The sequence below is a fragment of the Hyalella azteca genome, unplaced genomic scaffold (genome assembly GCF_000764305.2).
Source record: "Hyalella azteca isolate HAZT.00-mixed unplaced genomic scaffold, Hazt_2.0.2 contig11441, whole genome shotgun sequence".
NCBI lineage: Eukaryota > Metazoa > Arthropoda > Malacostraca > Amphipoda > Hyalellidae > Hyalella > Hyalella azteca.
This window is the reverse complement of record NW_025941440.1, coordinates 41,469-52,412: the sequence shown is the minus strand read 5'-3', so window position 1 is coordinate 52,412 and position 10,944 is coordinate 41,469. Positions and strand designations below refer to the sequence as shown.

Below are 10,944 nucleotides of genomic sequence, written 5' to 3'. Positions count from 1 at the left end.
ATTTATAAGAATTGTATCATTTGCAATTTCTGAGCTCCCATTGCATTCCCATTGTTAAAATATCACTGCTCCCACCAGTCCAGACTACAGTCCACCATCACGCTTGGGAGGAGTCGTTTACCCTGGACACCCACCCACCTTCGGGCAACCCGCACCCATCGACGAGCAGACCGAGCCCGTGGACTTCAGTTCCCCCAACGAGCCCGTGAACTTCTCGCTGCCCCGGCCCCTCGACTACCCTCCTCCTGCCCACCACGGCTGCCCGGCGCCAGATCCTGGATATGCTTCCGACAGAGCGGCTCATGATTTCCGCAACATGAATGGTGAATGGCGGCTATAGTGAATGTCGAGTGTTGTGCTTAAATTAAGTTTTAATATCGTACAGGAATGGAGCGTACATTGCGGAACAAAATAGCGGATAGTTCGCTTTATGTCCCTTGATATTAAGGGTGACGCTATACTGCGAATGCTCATTTTGCCAAACAAATGCTTATTGATTGTTGGGTGAATAGTTTTATTTGACCAGCAGCTGCTGCCGTGGTGAGATAGGTCAATGAGAATAGGAAATTAATCAACTTTTATAGATAGTTGCTTGCTTTGACCTTGTCAGGCAATTGTGAATTCAGATTAAAAGGCAATGTTTTGGTTCTAAATCTGTCAACATACTTCGATCGGAGATCTTTCCCGTCGGACTAATAATCGTCTTCTGTCTCTTTCAATGCTGCCTCACCGAACATGGAACCTTCGTTACTATCTTTAACCTTTTCATTTATTACTGAAATATTATTTATTATTTTATCACAAATATTACTGAAAATTTATTTTTTGTGTCAACTTCTTCCTTATTTGCCAAACTGTGGCCTTTTCACACGCTTTTGGCTGCACGGTGTATGCTTGTGTTCGGTGATTTGCCGGATTATCATTAAACAAAGTTAGGCTACAACGCCATGACAAGCCGACCGTATGACGTCACGTCGGCCTATAACACCGGTTACATGGGCTACCAGGGCTACCAAGGAAGCTATATGGGTGCAGGGGGCTATGGTGCGGCCATGGGTCCAGTGGGACCAGACTACATGTCTTCTGCAGCGTGTGGGACGCCGTACCAATTGTCCCCGTCTCGCACTCAGCCTCCTCCAACTCCCCTGCCTGAGAGGTACATTAACTTCCTAACCTCACTTGTCCCTTGTTGCAGATCTAGACTATGATATATTAATGTGTATCGAGCTGAATTGAAACGCATTCAGCATTAGAACTTCTAACATTGAAATTTTAGTTTACTAATTCTAATTACTGTTTTAATAATCTGAGTACATGTGTGGCGTCCGCCCGTTGACATTAATTATGTATTTGATGAAGTGGCGTCCGCCCGTTGACATTAATTATGTATTTGATGCAGTGGCGTCCGCCCGTTTGCCCGCAGCAGCAGTCGCCGCGACGGCAAAGAGCTCATCCAATGCCCCACGCCGGGCTGTGATGGCATGGGCCACATCACCGGCAACTATGCCACCCACAGGAGGTGATTAACTTCTCACGTGTTTTCTTTTGCTTTTCATCTTTTGGCGTTAACTGTGCAATAATTTTTCATCAAATAATTTTCAGTTTATTACAAGAACTTAATAACAAATGGTAAGACGATATACCTATCAAATTAAGTAATGAATTCGTGCTACTAATGTGTTTGAATCTCATTTTACATTAGCGTTTCGCCCATATTATGTATTGAAGATTCACTAGGATCGGATGATATCGTATCATATCATATTGATGTCGGCGCTGAAGAATAAGCCTGATGTGGCCTGTCGCCGATTCTTGTACTTTTCGTGACTTGTACACGGGAGATCTAGAAACAGGTCCTTGGACCAGATCTTTTCCAAACTGACGATGATTTGAAATAGCTACTAGACTTCCACCGGGTTCGGGAGATATCAAAGCATGTTGTTGAAACGTTACGTCCGTGTTTCGTGGTAATGTCTCACCAGGTTAATATTCTCACCTGTTTAAACTATTTTTTATGTTATTGTAGCCTGACGTCCGTGTTTCCTTTTGATCACTCACTAGGTTTGCCATGTATTGCAGCTTATCGGGATGTCCGCGCGCCGATCGCTCCGCAATCCAGCATCAGACCCAGGAGCTGAAATGCCCTACGCCGGGATGCGATGGAAGTGGTCACGTCACAGGCAACTACTCTTCACACCGCTCTCTCTCCGGATGCCCAAGAGCAAACAAACCTAAACATAAACCCAAAGACTCTCAAGACTCCGAACCTCTACGGTAAGGATCGGCTAAACACCCGAATAACCGTTCCTGGTTTCGTATGGTATTGTTTTTGGTTTATGAAACAGATTGGTTATCAAGACCAAGCTAGGTAATGTTCAAAGACTCGTGGAAAGGATGGAGCTGTCAGGCCTCATTAATGACGGAACCATTAATTTTTTCGTGCAGGTATTGGCCTGGGCTTGGCAAAATTACAATACTAAAGTTTGCAGAGAGTTTATTTTAAAAATCTCTGGACAACAGGAAATTTATGCAAGCACACAGCATACAATATAAGCAAATGAATCAATGATACAAACATTTCATTGCAAGTTGTTGGCAAAACTATTTCAGTTTATGAATTGTGAACAAATAAGTTGGAGCGTGAAATTAACTTACAGAAGTAATTCGCTCCTAAGGCAGGTTTGAATGTAATTCAAAACATGGGCTGACAGGTAATATTCGATGCTAGGGAAAAAGGCGACTGAAAGCCGGAACGAAAATGTTACAAGAAACATCAAAATGAAATTGCGATCACAGTATTTTTTTATAAAAACTAAGCGAATAACGTTAATATTCCTCGGTAAAACTATTCATTACTTTTTACCTTAATTTTGGCATAAAGTATATATGGCCATAACGTTAAAATCGTTATTTGAAAACAGGATTTGCTTCTTCAGAGATTTCATCTTCATTGTTTCAATGTCTTGAGGATAATGAACAGCTTTTGTTGTTCACTGATATTAGTCTTACTCAAGAGGAAATAGGCTAATTTCTTTACAGATTACATTTTATGATAATTGAAACTAACTCAGCCTGAGGTCTTCGAGTTCCAATGAGAGAAACGCCGAAAGCGACCCTGGGTAAGTGTGCATGCATGAATATGCCATTGAAATGCCTATCATCAACCGTGGAACTCCTGTGATGGGAGCTCTAATCTTCCATGTTTTCATCACTATTAAAAAAAATATAACTCAGTACTCACTGCAGTGAGTGATAGAGAGCGCATTTTCTCGTCGACGAAAACTTAAGGTCAAGGACGGACGGACAGACGGACGGACGGACAGACAGACAGACGGACATGGCGAGCTGCACAATAGTGCATTTTTTCCATATATGAGAAAATACGCTAAAAAGAGAACACTATGAGCTTGCAAGTCTATGAAGACTTTTTTTCTCGCGGAAATCGATCTGTGCAACGCAAATTGCCAAAACTCATGTAGTAAATGATAAGATTCACCGACCACGTACCTTCTGCGACCGACATTTAAAGGTGGAAATGGAAGTGACCGATGCATGTGATCCCCATCGTAGGTCGCTGTGGGAGAGCCCGACACCGTTTGCCACTCCGCCGACGTCCAATTGCCCAGTGATCGGGTGTGATGGCTCTGGCCATTCGTCCGGCAAGTTCAGCAGCCACAGAAGGTAAGCCACGCAACACAGACACGACTCTTCTGAATTGTCAGTCCGAGGCACTCAAGTTCAATTCGTTCATTCTTGTTGATAACTGAACCAAAGTGTCGCAAGAAATGGAAAGAATAATTCTAAAACTTTGGAGTCGATAAGCGATAAATGCCCGGAATGACAAGGAAGATCTAGAGATCTTGTAACTGCAAAGGGGTTTAGTGACTTCACAATGCAATCACGAAATGAGCATGCAATCCACCTTTCATTTACTTCTATGAATTTGTGTAACTGTAATGCTGTATAAACCATGCACTAAAGTAGTTTCTACCTTCAATTGAAGTAATTCAAGATAATGATTTCGTAACTATCACAGAGAATATTTTACCTAGAATTTTTCTTTTTAAGCAAGCAATTTTTAAAATGAAAGGTCGTTCATCGCATTGGAAGAGATAAATTCTTTGTGTGAAGTCCAAAAATTCTAAGCAGTTACAAAATTAATATGAAAGTGCGGATACTAGCCAGCCAACACCACTTGAGGTGCTGCTCGACTCTTTTGCTCTAAATGTACTAATTTGGCATAAGTCACATAAAATATGCGGAAAATGTTCCCCACTATAGTCTCAACTCTTATAAAAATTCACCAGCAGTCTTCTCAGTCTTCCTCAAGTGGGGTTTGCTCCAAGTGTCCCGTCTATTCATTCATTCATGAATGATATTATTATTTTAACGGCACTGCATGAATTGTTCATATGAAATATAGAACAACGATGAAATGCCTCTGATTTCCGTAAAACTGAGTCTCGATGTGGTGTTGGTCATGAAATATCTGCCTTTCTTTGCTGTAGACCTTTTGGGATTTTGATTTCAAATCCCATAAAGATGAGTGGATCCAGTATAGCAGCAACTTGTTTTGGCTCAGCAAGGCACAGTTCGGTACTTCAGTCCTCCACTGGTACAACTTGTTCTGGGTTCCGGAAGAAGTTTCTCTTGCACTCAAAGTTCAAGTAAAAAGGTTTCGAGTCTTTGTCCGAATTGACTTCAAAATGAATTAACAAGTCAATATGATTACGCTTTTACGTAAAGATTCCTGATAATCCAGCCACATATTGGCCTCAACAAAATTTGCTGCTGGGATCTAGCAGAGTCTCGTGTCTGTGCTGTGATGGCTTATTCCATCCCTTGGTGGGGTTCAGGCGACATTAAGTCGAATGGCTGCAAGATGAACGGCTGTTAGACAGTGTTAACTAACATCAATATAATATATTCATTTTACATTTACATACTCGCTTGTCATAATAAACAAATTAAGCATTTGTTTCGTCGTTTTAAACAATACAATAATGATTTCTTAGACGGAACGAAACTCTATTTTTTCTCCAGCCATCGTCTTTTGGTCACAGAATTCCATCATCCACTATAATTAAATTTGCAAATATCGCCAAATTTGCAAATTTATCTGTAACCCTGGCACATTGCAGCGCTGCGGGTTGCCCTATAGCTAACCGACAAAGAATGACTCGCGACGGTAGAGGTCTTGGTGCCTCGACGGTCTCAACTGGAGTTACAAACCCAGCCACGTTGCTGGCCGCGGCGGCAGTGGCTGTATCCTACGGATCTGTGGACGTCATGCATCAACAGCAGCAGTCCTCGCTTTTTGCTGCTGCCGCTGCATCCCCTCTTCTGCAATCCATGCAGTCACAAAACAAGCGCATCAAACTCGAAGAAAATTCGTTGTTATCGACCAAAAATGAAGGTATGTGCTGAGGCTTCAGCGATGCCGTCACCATCTTCAAAAATTGCAGCCATTCTAGTGTGGCAAGGTGAGGCTCTTGTTAAATAAACATTTAAACCAAAGGTGTAGGCCTCCATAATTCTAGTAGAGCTTCTTATGCTCTTTTCCATCGCATATAAGAGCATATTTCATATGCGCTTCATATTCATCTGGCGCATATGTCATATTCTAACTAAATTCTTTGGGCTGGTGTGCACTAAAAACTCAACCCAGATTGTCGTTTTTGACATCTTTTGTTTGTTGTTAAAAATAAACTTGCTTTTGTCTCCAAAAATACCCCTTCTCAGCTGGATTTGTCTCCAAAAATACCCCTGCTTAATGCAGCTTACACCCAACGTTCGACGATCGAATTTGTTTCTCATTAATAATACCGAATTCTGCACAAATGCTGTTAACCAAGAATCTATATTCACCATTCTATTTGGGCGTCTGTTCATTGATCCGAATTTCTACACTCGCCTTCTCAGCTGCTAGCGAATGGCTACTGTTAGAACTGTAAACGCATGGAAACCGCATTGCCAGAAGTCTCTGCAATGTCAGTGGGACGAAACAGTAACGACTCTTTGTTCCTGCAGACGTGCGCCCCATTGGTTCGGACTCGGGGACCTCGGAGTGCCCACCGGAGCAGACCGCGAACGGGCCTTCCCTGGGGCACCTCGCTCGGAGCTCACCCCATGACGGCTCCTGTACGGGAGCCTCCCTAACACCAGGACAGAAGGTTAGCCAAGGTCCAGATAACAGAGTTTATATGTCCGTGATTACTATCATAAAATAATTTTGAATTGTAACTTAGATTTAGGATTTCAAGCGACACTACGAAACTGACGTAGGAAAATTTGCAAATCCAGTATTCTTATTCGAGGCCCGTAAAAGACAAATAAGATGATGATCTTCGGGCGTTAAAATTCTAGCCCTTCAGTAATCTTTATGTCAAAGCTGTGTTGCTGAAGTGTTTCATGACATGCAGGTAGCGGCTGGAACTGGTGAGGGGGACTCCCGTGCAGTTAAAGATCACGTTAAACAACCTGGCGCAGATTCTTCACTAACATCTTCATCTGGCGGAACTTCATCCTTTACTTCTGCCCCGACAACCGTCACTTCGTCACTAACCTCTGCTTCTTATGCAGCCACTTTTCAACAATCACCATCGTCTTTCACTCCTGTAACCCCGCAATCAGGCGGCATCTTCCCATCGTATTCATGCGCGCATCCTCAGCAGCCACCACCGTCACTGACTGATGCTTATCCAAACTCCAATCATTTCGACTCTTATTTATCTAAAATTCATTCACTATACACCGACACCTTCCCAGAGGATGCTTCATCCATGAACTTGTATAACTCTGTGCGACCTGGTTTACACGACTCTTCCCTTACTTCAACTCCACTGTGCGCTGCCAAAACTAGTTATGGTTGGTAGACGAGCATCGCGGTCTCCAAATCAAGAAACCGATGCTCTTGTCAATCAGTTCAGAAATAATTGTAAACAAATAAAAACAACGTTTCAGCGACCTTAACCACATCGAGAGATGATCCTGCTGCTCGTTATTAATTACCTTAGTTTTGCGGGTGATTCCTCATAATCAACGATCCCAAATATGATATAAACTTGTGTTTATTTATATTCGTGAGACACAATTTTGAATGAAAATATAAGCCTTATGAACGACTGGTCTGGAAATGGATCGATTAATCAGCAGATCTAGCCTTTAATTGACTAGTCGCGTCAACTCATTCCTTCATGGGAAGTTCCCTTAAAATTTGATGTAATTAACAGATCTAAATTAACGTCAAAATGGTGAAAATAGAATAATAAATAACATGAAATAATTCATGTTCAGAAATTAGGATATAATTTATTAGTCAAATGAACGAAGAAGACGAGCGAGTCCTCGTCAAGAATAGTCCCAAGAAGTTGTTATTACTCGCGGCCAGCTGGAAGAACATTCGATTGTACGAAGGTGTGTTCTGCGTTGCTGCTGACTTCTTTAAAACCATATCATGACATTGCGAGTGACGCGTTTGTGCTCTTCAAAGGAAGAAGTGCTATTATGCTTAATTTTGTTTATATTAATTACAGAAGCTGACTGTGGCAATTTAAGAAAGCTTTATTTCGTTGCATACTTAATATCTATGCGATGTCCTTGTAATAATAATAACTATTCAGCTCGTTGTCGCTACAAATGGAGGGAAAGCATCAACTTTAAAATATAAAGTTAGTTCATAATCTAACATAGACGGTACAACCTTTTATGACCAAAGCTAGAGGAATGAAAGTAGTTTTTAATCGAGTCCTTTGGTGCGCTAGATTATATTGTTGATTGTTTGTATGAGTTATTTGCTATTACTCTTTCCTGCGTTTCGTTATTTATTGATGATGTTCATTGTTTGACCCGTTTATTATGCATTATATTTTGTTAGTTAATGTAATAGGTGATGATTCTCAGCAGAAAATACAATCTACAGCCTACTCCTCCTTCTCGAACTTGATATTCGCACTGATTTGGCTTGACAATCACAGCTTGTGCATCTCGTAACTAGGCTGGCCCATTCCCCGAGGCAAGTCGAGCTGACATCGCTAGGCCCTGGCCGAGAGTGAAGGTTGTTGGAGGAAGTGGCAACCGTATTTGCCACTATGTTGAGTCTAATTTAGTATTATTTTCCAATGAATTGGAGTGCGGTAGCGTGTTTGTTAGTACAATGCTGTACATTTGTGCTTGCACACAATTATTGTACAGAAAACACCTCATCAACTGCTGAATGTACAGAGATAGAAGCATAATTAACGATACATGTTATGTATCAACATCATTAACAGGGTGGTAGTAACCTATTTAGTTAGCTTGTACCTTTGTCATATTACGGTTCCTTCTGGTGAGGGCTGAGTGACCCATTAAATATGATGAAAACTGAATATTTATTGCTAAATTCTACTAAAGGGGAGCTAATTCGATTTATAGAATTTCATTACAAACTCTGTCATTTGTGGCAGGAACGTAGGGAGATTTATTTTCAGGGGAAGAAAAATTCGTTTACTTCTAGCGAGTTTAACTTCTGTTTGACTTAAAAATTTGTCCCGTTAATTTTAAAATTAAAGCGAAATTGAGGCAATTGCAGAAATTTGGCGGGATTTTTCATTTGATCGACAGCGTGTAGGTGAAGCAAGATTATAAGCCTCGACATGAACCTATCATGGCATGATCTCTTCGTTTCACCCTTAATGCTGACGATTATTTTTGTGTAGATGTGCTCTTAATTTTCCTCAATAAATAATTATGTCGGATTAAGCATCTATAAGTACTGAAACTGACTTGCTGAAGCAAATAAATCTGTTTATGGTGGCCACCGTTCATATTTGGCTAATATATAAGAAAGTGCAGTGTTGGTATCCTCGTAAATTGTACTGAACTCCCGAGTATCTCTAAGACTGCTATATTAGTTGTTTGTGTTGGTGTTTGTGTACATAAAGCGTATAACCTTCTAATATCATCCTAGATGTGTTGTCTATAATTATAATTATTGTTTGCCTGGAAAAATTTTGCTTCTTGAATGAACATAGCTTTTGGTTAAAAGATGCTGTCGCTCGGTTTTTTGTCAACAGGATGTGTACACAAAGTCCATTTTATTTACGTTGCCAATGACTTATATTGTCCCGTTCAACATGCGATCTCGAAATCCTGTGCTAACTCTTCACGAGTTTACCACAGAATACATTCTTTTTGTGCGGACGATCGTCGGGGCAAACTAAAATATTTTTCATACTTTCACCTGACTTTTCAAACTGTTCTTGATTTCATTAAAATTTAAATGCAACTTGTCATCAAAGGACAGTTAACGATATGCTTAGAGTACGGCTTCATAGCAACGCAATCATGCGAAATTTCAAAAGGGGACATTCAAATAATTCTTTATTCCATATGGTGTTTTTGCCTTGAATATATCATAAACATATTAAATTCAACAACTCTTCTGAAGAATTGGCCTTTTAAGAAATAAAAAAGAAACTGTAAAGTATCCTACATGACGTCAACGTATCAACAGATTAGTATCCTCAACCTTGTTCTTCGACAGTCATACGCGAAAAATATCATCTCGAGCGTGTGTAAATTTGTATGAATGTATCTTCTTATTGAATGTATACTAAACCGTCATTTCAATTACATCCCTGTGTTTCACTGATCCCTCATTCATCGCACTAATGTCAGCCACTAAGTTTTCAATAATTTTTCATAAAATATGTTATGATTTAAACAAAGGCGATGTAGAAATCAAACTTTTATTCGCCTACTACATAATTACATCGAACTCAACTACATCGAACTCAAAGAAAGAACTACTACATCGAACTCAAAGAAAGAGTTCGAGCACGCGCTCCCATACACAGAAATCGCCATGAATACAGCTACAAGTCTTTAGAACGGTACAGCTTCGTCGTATCTGACGACTACTCGGCCCAACATAACTGTAAAAGAAATGAATGAACAAACATTAAAGCGTAGCAATGGAAAAATACGAATCATAAGGTTATAACAAGATTTCGAGCTTCGAAAAAATTGATAAAATAATGTGCAGACAAGTAATCAATCAGAAAACACACCTCATACATATAGAAGCAAACAAATAACATAAGTAGTCCCATCCGCAAGCCAGAAAGATCCTGGCTGTCCCCTCCAGAGACAGATATTCTTAAAATCTTTTGCGACCAGCTTTTCATAATTTCAAGACACTGGGAAAAATATGAAAGTATATAGAAGGTGAGGCAAACTCCGAAGAGAGCAATAAATTTTAGTTCAAAGAGGAACTCGGTTCTTCTAAGCAAGGTAAGAACATATACCTCCTGAAGAGAGTCATTTTGCTGAAGCAAAGAGAGTCAAGCATCGATAAACCCTTATTATTAGCCTTAATTAATCCTTATTTAGTTAAATATTAACCCATGACAAAACACTGAAACTTGAGTTCTAATTTGTTCTGAACTGGCTTTTTTATTTCCGAATTTTCAGCAGGCTGCATATCGATTTTATGACATTCATCGAGCAATGCACTATTACTCACAGAAACTGTTTTTCCGTACATAAATCCTTAACGTTAAACACCATAGTTATAAAATGCTGTTCAAACTTACCATATTTTTTCATAACTTATGCAAGTTTATGACAAATCTATGCAGGAGCATTGGTATGTTTAGTCTTGAAATGCATAGCACCTTATTGTCCAAATAAGTCCAGTAGCGATTTTGAAACCAACGTCAGTTGAAAAGATCTGGTCGAAAGGCCACTTTTTAGATCTCCTGTGAACAAGTCACAAAAAGTAGAAGAATCGGCAGCAGGCCATGGGCCTATTTCTTCAGCGCCGACACTTCTATTTTCCATTCTAGTTCTATTTATATTTCTATTACTATTTTTATTTCTATTCTGCCATATTCTATTTAATTCTACTCAATAACAATGACACATTGCATGCACCAGCAAAGCAAATCTATCAGCGTGACT

At 40.1% G+C, this 10,944-nt stretch overlaps 1 protein-coding gene across 1 annotated transcript; it reads left to right on the top strand.

The window, feature by feature from the left end:
• Positions 1-78: 78 nt before the first annotated feature.
• LOC108670448 lies at positions 79-9,617 on the top strand (the record flags this gene model as incomplete). The annotated part of the gene is made up of 8 exons (XM_018157924.2): positions 79-323; positions 937-1,156; positions 1,400-1,519; positions 2,080-2,274; positions 3,571-3,681; positions 5,142-5,416; positions 6,031-6,173; positions 6,423-9,617. Coding segments are annotated over 8 exons (1,762 nt in total), but the record flags the coding sequence as incomplete, so codon positions are not given.
• Positions 9,618-10,944: the final 1,327 nt, after the last annotated feature.